The 17212-nt window shown below is 44.3% G+C and overlaps 1 protein-coding gene across 1 annotated transcript in view; it reads left to right on the top strand.

Moving 5' to 3' along the window:
- Window positions 1-16527: 16527 nt before the first annotated feature.
- Window positions 16528-17212, top strand: part of crhr1 (corticotropin releasing hormone receptor 1) — a 30106-nt gene continuing 29421 nt past the window's right edge. The window contains exon 1 of the mRNA XM_026163779.1: window positions 16528-16773. Within this exon, the coding sequence (XP_026019564.1) occupies window positions 16750-16773 (24 nt within the window). The 5' untranslated portion in view covers window positions 16528-16749. The remainder of the gene's footprint in view (window positions 16774-17212) is intronic.

The following is a 17212-nucleotide window of genomic DNA, read 5'->3' as shown; positions in this document are numbered from 1 at the left end:
TCTGGTTCTTATTCATAGCCTTTTCCTTTTTTGTTTTCTTTAGGTCACGAGCAGTTGTCCAAGCATTTCACTACATATCGTACTGTGTATGACTGTGTACGTGACAAATAAAATTTGAATTTGAATTTTGACTCTGGGAACTGATAAAAGACCGGATCCAGATGACCTGAGGGATCTGGAAGGTTCATACTGGGTCAGGAGGTCATTGATGTATTTTGGTCCTAAATCATTCAGAGCTTTGTAGGCCAGCATCAGAACTTTAAAGTCTATCCTCTGACGGACAGGCAGCCAGTGTAAAGACCTCAGAGCTGGACTGATGTGGTCCACTTTTTTGGTCTTAGTGAGGACTCGAGCAGCAGAGTTCTGAATGAGCTGTAGTTGTCTGACTGATTTTTTAGGTAGACCTGTAAAGATGCTGTTACTAAACTGAATGACTGATCTGAAAATGCAGAATTGCCGATGACAAAGCAACGGAGGGAAACAGAGGGCTTGAATACATCGGATAAAGATGAAGAATAGAAACAGGTGACAACACCGCTTAACCAAGCCTGACTAACGACACAGGAAGTAGAAGTAACCATACAGCACACAGACAGATGACCGACACAATAAAACAGGAAACATACATGTGAAAAAAGACACTGGGTCAATGATCCAGGAACCCTGACAGCGCATGAGTCGCTGATTGGAGTTTTGCATTCGCGAAAGAAACACAAGCAGATTATGGTCTGTGAACACTTGAACTGGCACGGAGCTAGACCCGACGTAGACCTCAAAGTGTTGTAAGGCTAGCAATAATGCAAGCGCTTCCTTTTTGATGGTGCTATAGTTCACTTGGTGTTTATTGAATTTCTTCAAGAAATAGCAGATTGGACAGTCCACACCGTGTTGATCTACTTGCAGCAGGACCGCACCCGCTACAGTTGCGCTGGCGTCCACCTCCAACTTAAAAGGAGACACGAAGTTAGGTGCTACTAAAACTGGGGCACTGCACAGTAAAGTTTTCACTGACTCAAAAGCAGTTTGGCACGCCGCAGTCCATGTGAAGGGTTTGGTCGGGCTGAACAGGTCAGTCAGGGGAGTGACTACAGAGGCAAAGGTTTTACAGAAACTGCGGTAGTAACCACACATTCCCAAGAAGTGGCGTAACGCCCTCCTTGTTTGTGGAATCGGAAACTCAATAATAGCCTCCACCTTTGCGGTTACGGGGCACACTCGGCCATGACCCACCTGCTTTCCGAGCTAGGTGATGGTGGCTTTTCCGAACTCACATTTGGTCAGATTTACAGTGAGCGATGCTTCCTCGAAACGCTTGAAAATAGTTAAGAGGGTTTGGAGATGACTGCTCCAGGAAGCAGAATAAATGACCACATCATCTAAGTAGGCATCACAGTTAGGGACCCCGGCCAAAACCTTAGCCATCAGGCGCTGAAATGTCGCTGGCGCATTACGCAAGCCAAAGGGCATCACGGTATACTGAAGGAAGTGATCGGGGGTAACGAATGCAGACGCTCTTGCGGTTAAAGGAACCTGCCAATATCCCTTTAATAAATCCAATTTGATCACACAAGTAGCGGATCCCACCCGATCAACACAGTCATCCATCCTAGGTAATGGGAAAGAGTCTGCTTTAGTGGCCGCATTCACCTTTCGATAATCCGTGCAGAATCGAGGAGTGTTGTCAGACTCGGGCACAAACACACATGGAGAGCTCCATGCGCTAGCACTTGGAACAGCTAAGCCATGCTCTAGGAGATAATTGACTTCTCTCTGCATTATTTCCCTTTTCACTGGATTCACCCGGTACGCATGTTGTTTAATTGGCTTATGCCCCTCCACATCAATGTCATGACATAAGACAGTCGCTTGGCGCGGGTGATCAGATAAAAGTGACAAATTATTTTTTATCAGAGTAATGATGTCAGTTTGAGCAGTTTCAGGTAAATCGGCAATGATTCAAGATCATTTAAAATTACTGAATTTTTCAGCCCACTACCTAATGCATCATCCCTCCCAGATAATCCGTCATCCGACAGTTTGTAAGCGGGGAGGATGGCAACAGCGCACACCGGGGGCGCTGCTGTATTTTGTTTACAGGGATAGAACAGTTTCAACTAGTGATGGGATTTCCGGCTCTTTTTAGAGAACCGGCTCTTTCGGCTCAGCTCACTAAAAAGAGGCGACTCTTTCGGCTCCAAACCGGCTCTTCAGGTTGTTTTGTTGCTTTAATTAATTTATTATTAACAATAATATAAAATTATGCAAAAAGAAATTACTAATGTAAAAAAAAAAAGTGGTTTTATTTATATATATATTTATATATAAATATAAGCGGTGGCCCCCAGAGACAAAGCACGTACAAACTCCAAAACACAAACACGCACTTCTGTTGTCTTTTGTACGTGTTTTGAGTTTATATGTGCTTCTGAGTTTTTACGTGTTTTGGAGTTTGTACGTGTTTTTACGTGTTTTGGAGTTTGTATGTGCTTCAGGGTTCGTACGTGATTTGAAGTTTGTACGTGCTTTGTCTCTAGGAGCCACCGTAAATATACTTTTATTTATTCACTCCACATAAAATGTAATAAATAAATCATATAATACAAAAATCAACTATTCACATTTCAACTTTTAACTATTTACATTTTCAGCTTTTTCCTTTTACAAATGTAACAAGTGTCACCTGGCAGTTTGTTGCTCTCTGCCAGGTGATTGGCTGAAGAGCTGTGAAAAGGTAGTGGGTGTGTGGGGTGAAGTTAGCGCTCTTCTGTGGAAAAAACCAGAGGCAATTAATTCACTCAGGTGCGAGTGGGTATACTGTCGTGTGACCACGAATTTTAATAGAAGAATTGATCAAGCCCTAGATCGACTGCGCGCAGGGAAACTGATCAATATTCTGTGCTGTCTCTGCTGTCCTTTTTTTTTGTTCTTTTGATTGATTTGTAATTTTGTTTTGGTTAGTCCGTCCAGCCGTAGAGGCGGTTATTGATTGAGAGTAAGTTTTGTAAGGGCGGACTAACCTCTCTTTTGTTTTTTTTTTTATTTTAATTGTTTGTGCCACTTCCCTTTATCTCTCAGATCACAGGCCATACATAGCACTGATTCCCAGCTGCGCTGAGACCCGAATTGTTTGCAGTGTGTGCCACGATTGCAGTGTCACTAAGCGGGGTGTGACGGGTTGTAGTGTTATTTCGCACAGTTTGTGTGGTAAGTCTCATGTGCAGCTGGGATATCAGCAGGATGTGTTGTAAGTCCTGTCTGGAAACGACTGGGAATTTGTATGTTTAACTCATGTAATAAATAAATGATTAATTATTTCTTTGCCCCGTTTACTCATCCCTTGTCCTCGGTTACACAAATTTAAAGTGAAACAACACAAAACTCTGCAAACCACAACACAATTAAATACAAATTAAAATATGAAAACAAAACGAAGATGCATATTCTCTGTCATATGGACCTGCATGAATAAACTTTCTGAATCCTTTATCACCTGCAACTGAAAATAGTTGTGTATGATTACTATACCTTTCTAATGTGACATTGTTGTCCCGGCTCTCTCTCTCCCTCCTGGTCTGTTCCTGTGCTACCCCCCCTCTGCCCAGCATAAAGCACAAGGCTCGTGTGCGGAGTGAAGTGTGAAAAAAGTGCGAGAGAGAGCGAGAAAGAAAAAAAAAAAAACCCCACGGCTCGCGATAAGGAGCCGGCTCGCGTCATTCACGCCAAAGAGCCGGCTCTAAGAGCCATTTCGTTCGTGAACCACACATCACTAGTTTCAACGTATTCACATGACAAACCCTGTTTTTTTTGCCGCCGATCTGGGCCCTATTTCAGGAAGCCGGTTTAGAAAACTCAGAGTGAAAAACGATACTCAGGGTTGAGTAACCCCGAACTGTCCAACTCGGAATATTCGGTTTCCTGATGATTTTCTGTGTGAACGTTACCGTTTCTCAGCACAATCTCTAAGTTATTTGGATAACATCCTCAGGCCATATATTACGCATGTGACACATCGCGGACATGCTCTCAGTTCATTGCATATTATTTGTATTGCACTTCGGTTTTTTGCAAACGGGAGCTTTCTGTACAATATTGGTGACGCTGAGCACGTTTCCAAGGCTACCGTCTGTCGGGCAGTCAGGAATGTTACAGTTGCACTGAAACGTCTCCTGTACTGGTTTGTGGTGTTCCCCGGTCATAGACCCACAAGATTTATCAAAGAGGGATGCCACAAAATTGCAGGTATCAGGATGAACAAAACTTAATTCATGATGTGGTGATACTTGAACTACTACTTAAATTTTACATTTATTCTCACGGTTCCCAGGCGTGATTGGCTGTATAGATGGCACTCACATTCCAATCATTGCTCCTTCAGTAAATGAAGGAGACTATGTGAACAGGAAGTCTTTCCACAGCATTAATGTACAGGTACATAGTTCCCTGTAGCATGTCAAACTAACAAATTATTTCATTATAGTAATGGATGCTAATTTGTGTTCTCTGCACTGTGAAGATCATATGTGATGCTGCCAACATTATCACAAATGTGGAAGCCAAGTGGCCAGGCTCTGTCCATGACTCACAAATATTCCGTGAATGTACACTGAGCACAAAATTTGGACATGGTGAGTTGAGAATACTTTAAAATATATAAAGACCAATTGCTTCAGGGACATTTGAACTGAAGTGTATCCTTCTTTCTTAGGAGAGTTCACTGGCTACTTGCTTGGTGATAGGGGGTATCCATGTTTACCCTATTTGCTTACCCCTTACCCTGACCCTGAACCGGGCCCACAGCAGCGATATAATCTGGCTAATTGCAGGACAAGAGCCAGAATTGAAATGACTATCGGAATGCTTAAGGCCCGGTTCCAGTGCCTGCAAAGACTCAGGGTCACCCCAGAAAGGGCATGTGACATTATTGTGGCATGTGTGATTCTTCACAACATTGCCACAATTAGAGGAGAACACTGTCCTTCTGAACCAAACATCAGCAGTGATCCAAACCATGAACATCCTGACCCTCCCACGGACATACAAGATGGAAGAGCAGTCAGAGACACCATATGTCACAATCATTTCCTTTGACCCATCACCTCAACATGTTGAAAGAAGAATAAACTGATTTTTTGTTCAACTGGCTTTATTGGTCGCCTGTGTTTCCTGTACACAAAGTATTAAAAGATGTAAACCTCATAAAGTGTCTCTGTTGCTTCCTCCTCTGTAACAGCTGTCAATGTTTCTTCATTATTTTCCTGTAGTAAAGAAATAAACAACATTGCTGTTCTACTGTAAACTCATATAATCTGTGGAGTATTACTCACAACTGCATGTTGGTCTGGCTCAACAGGAGGCTGCACCAGATGCAGTACACCACCACCATCAACTGATAGAATATGAGGTTTATACAGGTCACTTATAACTTACAAGGGACCAAATGGCAATTAACAAACATACCAAGCACCTTACACTTCATTATCATTATGCTCTCAAAGACAACCAAGACTGAGGGAAGGCAAAATCAGTAGGAAAATAACTTCACTACAAAATAATCCATTATGGTAAAGAGTTTATCAAATGAATGAGTAGCACTGCAAAGGTGACTGTGAAGAAAGGATGTATGCACATCATGTATTATTTTGAATTTACCCCTTATGTAGGCACTTGTGTCTTGCGGGGTTATTGACTCAGAGGATGTCCCCGCAGAGATGCCTTCGGCCACAGGGCGCCCACTGTTTTGGCTGAGGGCCAACTGCTCAGCCTCTGTGAGTGGTGGTGGTGGAGGACCCCCACCTGTTTTTCGGGCCTCCGCTTTTTTTCTGTTGGCTATAACGGGCCACATTTGAGCATACAGAGTAAGCAAATATGTACTTGTAATGTGCTCAGATAATTTCAATAAGTGCTTACAGAAAGAAAATTAATGTAGCCTTACCTGTTTGGACTATATTTTTATATTTCATTTTTACTTGCTGCCAGGCACGTTTGGGGCCTGTTGGGTTGCACCTGCGCTCACATCACAGCACAAAATAAAATGTATAAAATAACAAATAAAATAACATATGATAAAATAACGTGTTAAATGGGTGGAAATCCCTAGATCAATGTTTATATTAACACTCACGCATTGACTCTGTCGGCTATGTTTTGCCATGCATGCTCCCTTTCTTTTGCAGCTGAGCCTGTGTTACTTTTTTCCGCGGAATTTGCATGTTATCGGCATATGCTGCCATCAGAATTTCGGCCTCAAGCGCTGTGAAATACATTGACCGCGCCTTCTTTCCCTCCGTCTCCATGGTGACTCGCTTAATCTGTGCTCCGCTTATCAGGGCTTTATGTATCCTCGTCCGCGCGCTTCACTTGGGGTTAAAGCAACTCCGCGTTGACTGAACTAATTGTTATCAGCCTTTCTGAAACCGAATATTCCGAGTTGGACAGTTCGGGGTTACTCAACCCTGAGTATCGTTTTTAACTCTGAGTTTTCTAAACCGGCTTCCTGAAATAGGGCCCGGGTCGTTGTGTCCTTGGGCAAGACACTTTACCCTACTTGCCTACTGGTGTTGGCCAGAGGGGCCGATGGCGCGATATGGCAGCCTCGCTTCTGTCAGTCTGCCCCAGGGCAGCTGTGGCTACAACTGTAGCTGCCTCCACCAGTGTGTGAATGTGAGAGTGAATGAATAGTGGAATTGTAAAGTGCTTTGAGGTTCTCGAAAAGCGCTATATAAATGCAATCCATTATTATTATTATTATTATTATTATTATTATTAATAACCCCAAGTTAAGCGCGCGCACGAGGATACATAAAGCCCTGATTAGTGGAGCACAGATTAAGCGAGTCACCATGGAGACGGAGGGAAAGAAGGCGCGGTCAATGTATTTCACAGCGCTTGAGGCCGAAATTCTGATGGCAGCATATGCCGATAACATGCAAATTCCGCGGGAAAAAAGTAACACAGGCTCAGCTGCAAAAGAAAGGGAGCATGCATGGCAAAACATAGCCGACAGAGTCAATGCGTGAGTGTTAATTTAAACATTGATCGAGGGATTTCCACCCATTTAACACGTTATTTTATCATATGTTATTTTTTATTTCATACATTTTATTTTGTGCTGTGATGTGAGCGCAGGTGCAACCCAACAGGCCCCAAACGTTCCTGGCAGCAAGTAAAAATGAAATATAAAAATATAGTCCAAACAGGTAAGGTGTAATTGTATTATGAGCCATAGTGCTTGGTCTGTTTGTCCGATGTAAATCAATTGCAGTTAGAGGCTACATTAATTTTCTGTCTGTAAGCACTTATTGAAATTATCTGAGCACATTACAAGTACATATTTGCTTACTCTGTATGCTCAAATGTGACCCGTTATAGCCAACAGAAAAAAAGCGGAGGCCCGAAAAACAGGTGGGGGTCCTCCACCACCACCACCACTCACAGAGGCTGAGCAGTTGGCTTCCACATTTGTGATAATGTTGGCAGCATCACATATGATCTTCACAGTGCAGAGAACACAAATTAGCATCCATTACTATAATGAAATAATTTGTTAGTTTGAAATGCTACAGGGAACTATGTACCTGTACATTAATGCTGTGGAAAGACTTCCTGTTCACATAGTCTCCTTCATTTACTGAAGGAGCAATGATTGGAATGTGAGTGCCATCTATACAGCCAATCACGCCTGGGAACCGTGAGAATAAATGTAAAATTTAAGTAGTAGTCCAAGTATCACCACATCATGAATTAAGTTTCGTTCATCCTGATACCTGCAATTTTGTGGCATCCCTCTTTGATAAATCTTGTGGGTCTATGACCGGGGAACACCACAAACGAGTACAGGAGACGTTTCAGTGCAACTGTAACATTCCTGACTGCCCGACAGACGGTAGCCTTGGAAACGTGCTCAGCGTCACCAATATTGTACAGAAAGCTCCCGTTTGCAAGAAACCGAAGTGCGATACAAATAATATGTACAGAACTGAGAGCATGTCCGCGATGTGTCACATGAGCAATATTAGGCCTGAGGATGTTATTCAAATAAATTATAGATTGTGCTGAAAAACGGTAACGTTCACACAGGAAATCATCAGGAAATGATAAAATGTCCAAACGCGCTCTAATCACTCTCTCCCGGTGGAGAGCTCTGCGGAGAATTTGGGCTTCAACATCTACTGGCTCTTCAAGGAAGGGGCACGCCATGTCTGACACTTCCTACAGTCAGGTTTCTGACAAAGAGGCGGAGAAGGTCAGGGTTAGTTGAAGTAAACCTGCTAGGGGGCAGGTTAGCTTCACGGAGTGTGTCGTCATAGTGACTCACTCAGAATTAATCGCTGTGTGAAACCGAAAACCCAGAGTTTTCGTTAACTCAGGGTATACTTACTCAGAGTTTGCACTAAACCGGCTTCCTGAAATAGGGCCCTGTGGACCTGCCGGGCAGGGCAGGGACTCCACAGCCAGAGAAACCCCGATCAAAGAACAGACATAGCCATCGCCAGAAAAACAAAGAGCGGGGGAGCTTTCTTGGTTTCACCTGGACACCACCGGCCCTCGCTCACCTTTTCCGTCTCTTGGGGGTGGGAATCCCGAAGGTTGTGCACTCAGATAAGGAGGAAGAAGTTTTTTTGCAGCTGTCCCAGCCGCTCCCGACTGAAATGTTTAACAGTGAATCCCGATCATAACCACCAAACAAATCAGCTGACTGCGAGCGGTCCCAGGTCTCAGGCTTCCATCTCCTCTGGGGTCCGTTCTTCGTACCTCGCTTACTACATCCAAGATCAAATCATCGCGCTAACTTTGAGCTCGCTATTCCGGTTCTTCGAACATACCTGTTGTTGACGATTAGTACAGCTGGATGAAGTAATGTGAGATCACTGGGTGGCTTAACAGGGGCTACGCATCGATAGTAGAAACATTGATCGGCAACCCTCTGATTGGTCGGCGAAAATGTCGAAGGAGCGCGCTCGGCTCGGTATTTTTCGGCAGCAGAGCAAGAACTCTTGATTGAGGGATTTCAGGAGTTTCAGAGTTTAATTAAAACGCAAGGGAACACTGCAAAGGCTGCAAAAGCAAGGAGAGAGGGCTGGCAGGAAGTTGCTGACAAATTAAACTCGTAAGTGATTTAATAATAACAATAATAATGGAGTGGATTTATATAGCGCTTTTCAAGGCACCCAAAGCGCTTTACAATGCCACTATTCATTCACTCCCACATTCACACACTGGTGGAGGCAGCTACGGTTGTAGTCACAGCTGCCCTGGGGCAGACTGACAGAAGCGAGGCTGCCATCGGCCCCTCTGGCCAACACCAGTAGGTGGTAGGGTAAATCTATTATATTATATTACATTATATCATATTATATTATATTACATTATATCCCCTTTCACATTAGAGCCACAACAGGACCCACTAGAACATGGGAACAAGTAAAAGTGAAATATAAGAATATTCTACAGAATGGTAATATTTATCACTTATATTGCTTTTAGTCTCTTGGAAAGAGACCCTGAAATACTCTGTTTGTTTGTTCATAACAGCAACCAAGAAAAGGGCAGAGCAAACAAAGACAGGTGGTGGTCCTGCACCCCCTCGTCAACAAGTTGGTTAAGTAAATAATACCCTCACGGGAATATCGATATCTCTCTATGAGCACACTGTCGCGCTGAGCTAAAGGATCCTGTCTATCCCGCAATATACGCTGGATTCTGAGGACTCTCCTTATCAATCTTGCACCTTCTGCAATGGGTGGCTCGCGTATACGGACAGGACATGGCTGCGACAGGCTTCCCAAATCCACCTTCGCTTTTATAGCCGTGGTCTCTCATCTTGATTACACGAAGTAATTTACTATTACTACTCTAAAATATGAATTACATCTGAAATAATCAAATACATGGAATAGAATGATTAATAGTACATTTCCCTTTTTTTAGGAAATGACCTGTATGTATCTGTGTGAAATCAATAAAAGAATCAAATACTGCATTATCTTCAGTTACATTGACAATATGTATTTATGGTAAAACAGTGGTAAAATATCGCTGTTGCTTTCGTATACATGAAGCGGACATACCTGCGTGGCCGCGATCTAATCCTGTTTACATAAAGTAAGCCTGCTCCCCAGCAGGTTTATGCTTACGGCTCTGTTGCTATGACAGCAAGTCCCGGATGAGCTTCGGAGAACCGAACGATCCAAGATCACGCGAAAACGTCAACAATCAAATCCAGCCGACTTACTTAGCGAGGTACGAAGAACAGACCCCTGCTGATGGAGACACACTGATGGTTACCTGCTGTAGCTCAGTATCCGTCCAACAGAGGGCAGCAGAGGCACTTCGCCAGCCTTCAGTTGGTGTTGAAGCAGCAGGAGAGAAACCATCTGCTCTTCTGATCAATAATCAATCACACTCTGTGTGTGTGTGTGTGTGTGTGTGTGTGTGTGTGTGTGTGTGTGTGTGTGTGTGTGTGTGTGTGTGTGTGTGTGTGTGTGTGTACTCATGAAGGCCCTTCCTGCCACAGATGCCGTCTGACTGGTTGTCACAATGATTTTGTTTATTTGCGCATTAAATAGAAAAAACACAAATTAACAGTAAACATAAGGATGAAAGCCTCTAATAATAATAATAATAGCAATAATAATAAGAACAAGACCTGGAAAAGGAGTCCAGAACGACAGAGAGGAGATCTGTTTACAGAAGGATAAAAACGGGATCTTTGTTAGTTCCATATCTTAGATGATGAGTCTTAACATCGATTTTGGCTTTAGCCATGAGCTAAACTGTTGCAGTGAGACGACCTTCGATTGCTAAACAGAGGAAGTGTGACACGATGGGAGCTGGGAGATTCATAATTCAGTATTACTCAATAATATTCCTTTTTTGAAACACGCTCTGAGGCAATGTTTAACCATGAATGTGTCAGAAACCATCAAAGAAAGAAGCCTGAAGCTTTCACTGGTCGTTCTCACCCTCAGAATGAATCATTTGGGACACACACATCCAAATATGTCCTAAATCTGAGCAGTGACAATATCTAAGTGGTAACAGTGACGGACCAAAGCACTCTGGAACTTTTAACTCTCACACTTGTTCGAGTAAACGCGGCAAAAACACAAATGTAATCCAACAGAAATGTGGAGCTGTAATTATTCCTGACAAAATCATTTTGTTAATATGAGCACATCTTTGTATTTCCATCACCTGAGTCAGTCTGCCTTAAGCTGTCAAACTTTTATGGACCATAAAACATTTCAGCCAATAAGAAGGAATGAGCCAATAACGTCCATGAACACTGACACAATCATCTATATTTTTGAGTTTGTCTCCTGTTAACGTCGCCGTGCTGTGAGAGACTTTTGGACCTTCGTCATCGCAGCTTCAGTCACGGGGCTGTTAGCTGCTGACGAGCTGCAGCCCAGCTGAATCCAGCTCGTACGTCTTAGCAGGTGGAAGTCTGAGGTCAACATATCTTTGCTGTCATGCTGCTCTGCATTCTGCTACCTGGGACGCATGCACAGGTGACACGCATGCAATCTGCATGGATGTGTCCATGAAATAGGCGTGGCCTCCACATGGAGCCGAAGAGCTCACGCCTGTGGTCCATCGCCTCATCCCTCGCCTCCTCCTGCGTCCTTCATCAGATCCATCAGTGATGACGTCACACACGTGTGAACGTCCTGCTGGCCGAGCCCGCTGTAAGCAGTGCCGACAGCGAGAAGACGAGGAGGAAGAAGCACGTCAGAGTAATGGGACGGATTCATGAAGCTAACATTAATCTGACAGAGAGACTGTGTGTTCCCTGCAGCTGAAATGCAGACTTATCACTGCAGAACCAGCACAACCCGACTGTGTGTGTGTGTATTGTATCCTTATTAAAGCTTATTAAATCAGCCCACATCCTCTCAAAGCACACACACACACACAGATACACACACTCACACAGGAGGGTGGGTGATGCCTCAGTGTGCTTTGGATCAGTTTACCCAGAATGCACTGGAACATGAGTGTGGTTTTAAGGGGGGGGGGGGGGGGGGGGCAGTACGGGGAAGGAAACCCCAACAATCCACTGAGCAGCGCTTGGTGGCAGCAGGAAAAGGCCTCCAGCAGATCCAGGATCAGGGAGAAGCAGCCCTCTGCACAGGTCAGCTGGAGGTCAACCTTACCTGAGCTCAGGTGTGGTGGCTCAGCAGGTGTTTCATGTGTCCCTGGTCGGCCAAATGAACAATGAAGTTTTGTTTCCCGAGACGATCCAAACACATTGCCTGCTGTCCCAGCAGCGCTCCGTTTACTCATCAGCAGTGACTCACCGGCTCAGTCTATTTACTGTGCGCCGGCTGGGTTTATTTCCTAACTCTGACAGGTATTTCTTTAGTGACTCAGCTCTGTCCGAGCCTCCGGCTGTGTTTTCTTGCTGCACAGAGAGCCACAGCAGACTCACGGAGATGACAGGTGAGCCTCCGCCTCACAGTTACAGCAGGCCCTGCTGACAGGATGTTCAGCTGAAAGTGCGGCAGCGACCTCTTTCAGCTGTAATGACTTCTGACAACCGATCTGCTTGTTAGCTCGAGGCTAATCTCTGAGCTGACTGAGCTGCTCGTTAAGATTAATAAACAGTGAGGGTGGGTGTTATTTTCTGCAGGTGAGCATAATCAGAGGTGACACTTGAGTAGAAAAAGAGCAGAACTCACCAGCAGCAGGAAGAAGAGTCAGAGGACCTACAAAATAAAACCCTAACATCACAGCAGCTCTGCAGCCCATGCAGATTTAGAAGCAACATGAGCTGCTGATTGGTCAGTTCTCCAGCTTCCTTCTGTAGACATTGGAGCAGGGCGATATGACCAAAAATATTTATCACGATATGCATTTGAAAATTTGAAATAACGATATAACTGACGATATAACTGACACGAGACAAAATACTTTACAACTCCACAACTTTATTAGTGCAAAAACATCATTGTATTTTCACTTAAACAAGCAGCTGTTTTTTATGTGCATTAAAGTTATATAGAAATGTAACAGTGCAAATGCAAATTCTTTGCTGACAGTTTAACCAAAAGCCATTTCCAGTAGAAACTGGCCGACATATCCTCAGCATAACCATGTATAATATCCACAAAACTTAAAAAGAGGTTATACACACACAATACAGTAATATTATGTTGAAGCACAGTACGTCTGTGAAGGTTCTCAGTCATCCAAGTCATCGTAGTCAAAGAAGCTTGCAAAGAAATCCACTGTCAGGGGATACAGAGCAGACTTCATTCTGCAGAGAGCACAAAATCACCTTTAAAGTGAAAGGATAAGACAGGTCCATTTCACTATAGATGTCCTCCAGATCAAGCTCAGCCAGACTCTGCAGGAACTGGAAACCCTTCTACCCTCTCCAATCTTAGAAGAGGTTTACAAGTTTGTGGACAAGGGTCAGCAGGCCCAACACTCTAAAGGAAAAGAAAGACAACGCAGGAAATTTCACATCTTGCTTTCAAAGACACACACTCCTCATTCTGAACCTACACAACCCAGAGAAGAAAACACACCTGAAGACAGTCAGCAGAAATGGGTTAAGAACTTTTCAGACCAGAACCTCACTGAACCTGAAAAGAGAGAGTTAGCCAAAGGACTCAATTTTGCCATTTCTCCACAACAGTTGCCCATAGTGGACCTCACCACAGCCACAGAAGCTGCCATACGGATTAATAAATTATCACAGACAGAAGCAGAGCAAATCAGGATGGAAGTCTCAGCCACGCTCTCCAGTGCCAAAGTCCCTCCATCCAACCTCACAATACAGGAAAAGAAGGCCGTCGCTTCCCTGAGCAAAGACCACAACATCATTATTTTACCAGCTGATAAGGGAAGATGCACCGTGGTCCTAAACACTACAGATTACCATACAAAGATCACTACTCTCCTCAGTGACAACAATACCTACGAAGCCTTAAAGCGAGACCCCACAAGCAGCTACAAAAAGAAAGTTATAGCTTGCCTTCAAGACTTAGAAAAGGACAAAATCATTGACCGCCTTATATATCACAGCTTTACCCAGGGGATGCCATACCCTGCATTTACGGACTTCCTAAAATCCACAAGGAAGCTGTCCCACTCAGACCCATAGTCAGTAGCATAAACTCAGCCACTTATAACATTGCTAAACACCTTGCTACCATCCTTGCACCTCTCGTGGGGAACACCCCACACCACATCAAGAACTCCACCGACTTCACCGACAAGGTCCAGAAACTTACCCTGGATCCAGATGAAACCATGGTGTCCTTTGATGTAGTCTCTCTCTTCACTTGCATACCCACCACGGAGGCCGTGGAGACTGTCAGAAAATGACTACAAGAAGACAGCTCCTTGGAGGACAGGACCAACTTCAACCCCGATCAGATCTGCACACTATTAGATCTCTGCCTCACCACTACATATTTCAAGTACAACGAAGGCTTTTACTGACAAAAACATGGCTGTGCCATGGGCTCCCCCGTGTCACCTATTGTAGCCAACCTTTACATGGAGGAAGTGGAAAGGAAGGCGCTTGGCTCTTTCAAAGGAAGAGTACCCAGCCACTGGTACAGATATGTGGACGACACCTGGGTCAAAATCAAGACACAAGAAGTGGAATCCTTCACTGCGCACATTAACTCTGTGGATAAAAACATCAAGTTCACCAGGGAAGACACAAAGGACGACTGTTTGCCTTTCCTGGACTGCGCCGTGCACATTGAAGAGAACGGCAACCTCAACATCGAAGTTTACCGGAAGCCCACACACACGGACCAGTACCTCCTCTTTGACTCCCATCACCCTCTGGAACACAAACTTAGAGTAATTAGGACCCTACACCACCGGGCAGAACATGTTCCCTCTAAGCCTGAAGGAAAAAGAAGGAACACACACATGTAAAGGAAGCACTCAAAACGTGCGGCTATCCTAAATGGGCGTTCTTAAAGTCAGCAAAGAGGCACAGAAAAGAAGACCAGACACCAGCGAGGGAGGATAAGAAGGACAGACGCAACAACATTGTCATCCCCTATGTAGCCGGTGTATCAGAGAAACTCAGGAGAGTTTTCTCCAAGCATGACATCCCAGTGCATTTCAGACCCAGCAACACACTCAGACACAAACTGGTTCACCCGAAAGACAAAACGCCAAAACACAGACTTAACAATGTGGTTTATGCTGTACAGTGCAGCGAGGAATGCTCAGACCTCTACATTGGAGAGACCAAACAGCCACTTCACAAGCGCATGGCACAACACAGAAGAGCCACCTCCACAGGACAAGACTCAGCAGTCCATCTGCATCTTAAGGTCAAAGGTCACTCTTTCGAGGATGCCAATGTTCACATTTTGGACAGAGAGGACAGATGGTTTGAAAGAGGAGTGAAAGAAGCATCTATGTCCACTGTGAGCGACCATCTTTGAACAGAGGCGGGGCTTACCACACCAACTCCCTGCCATCTATAATCCAGTTTTGAGATCCCTCCCCAGACGCCTTAACGCCCACTCACATCCTGGGCCATCTGACCTCAGGAAATCACATGATAGGGTGGGGCCAGGTTTCACAATGAGCTCATTTAAAATGTCTCACTTTTAATAAATAATTATCTGAATCTTACAACAAACGTATTCATCTGATGTAAAATGTATAGAAATCCATTATTGTACATAGTAATTTTTTTTAGGGTCCCATCATAATTTCGTCAGAAGTAGCTAATTACTGTATATGATGCCAGTATTTCCCACATTTTCTAGATTCTGCACCAGTGCTGTGTGTAAAATGCCATCAAAAAGTCAATTGAGTTTTATTCTTTCTCACCTGTCTTTCTGTCTCCTTTCACTTTTTAAAGGTTGCCATGTGAGAAAAAATATTTTGCCCTGCCTTGCTGTTTATTGATGTGGCAAATGAATGGTTTATGAAAATATATCTAAATCTGTCATCAGTAATCAGTAATGATCATGTCTCACCTCTTCTCTGTCTTAATTTCAGGTTTTCACCATGTGTTGTAGATAGTTCAGGAGGTTAACTCGACCAAGCAGTCTGCTTCCAGGTACTGTTTAGAATACCAGAATAGGGAGGATGGTGTAGGTTTAAGTTTATTAGACTGATACATATATACCAACAACACAGTGTACATCACTGTGACAACAGCGTTTGTTTTCATTCAAAGGCTTTATGGTTTTTCCTATAATACCTGGTGGGCCGGTCTCTGTCAAAATGCCCGGGCGATTTTTTTGTCCCAGTCCAGCCGTGATCGGCACTCGGCCGCCAGCTCACCACGATCAGCTCAGAGAGAAGCGATCGATCAATAATCCATCACAATGAAAAGGTTTCATCCGGTTTCAGTTGTTTTCTATATCACACACACCTGACAAAACACACACACACAGACCCACTGGTGGTTGTTCTCTTTGATTAATCGATTTTTGATCTCTATGTTTGATGGTTTCTTAACCGCCCCCCCCCCCCCCCCCCCCCCCATCTCTCCCTCTCGCACTATCCTCTGATTGGCTGGAGCTCTACAGCAGCCTCCTTACTGCCAGCACGCGCTCCTCAGTCGGTCAGTGTGGATGAGAGCACCTTGGAGCGGACCGGGACAGAGCCGTGCTAACCCGGACTCCTGGCCCGGCTCGGCTCGGACTGACATGTTCTGGGATCTAAACCGGACCGGAGCGCGCGGGGCACCAATGTGAGCTGCAGGAAGGCGCATGCCAGAGCGCGCGCGTCCGAGTGGATGAATGAGTGACGGAGATGGACCGGAAACTACTGAGTCAGGTAGGGGGCCGTGTGCGTGTGCACAGTTCCGTGCTGCGCGTGCACCCTCTCAACTTTAAAGTGTGTGCCAAAGTCAGCGACTCTTATTGTGAACGAACGGCCATAATTCAGAGGGGTTTCAAAATAAAGGTTTCCCCCATTAACGATGTTTTTTTTAAAATTAATTGTGGCTTTCATTTTGAAATTCTGACTATAATTTAGTAGCAGGATATCTGTGGAGCATGCTCAGTGTTAATTCACTGCCTGCAGGAGGTGAGCTGATCCTCCTCACAGCTGTCCAGCTGGAAACATCTGGAAAGTTGGGTGACATCAGATTTACTGATGTCTTTTTGTTTTCATCAAGTTTGAAGTTTTTTTTCCTAAACTCAGAACAAAGTTTATTGAAAGGAGGAATAATCTTTGTCGTGTCTCACACTTGTGTGATGCAAAGGTCAGAAGT

Source organism: Astatotilapia calliptera, chromosome 4 (genome assembly GCF_900246225.1).
Source record: "Astatotilapia calliptera chromosome 4, fAstCal1.2, whole genome shotgun sequence".
Lineage (NCBI taxonomy): Eukaryota > Metazoa > Chordata > Actinopteri > Cichliformes > Cichlidae > Astatotilapia > Astatotilapia calliptera.
This window is presented reverse-complemented; position numbering and strand designations above follow the sequence as displayed.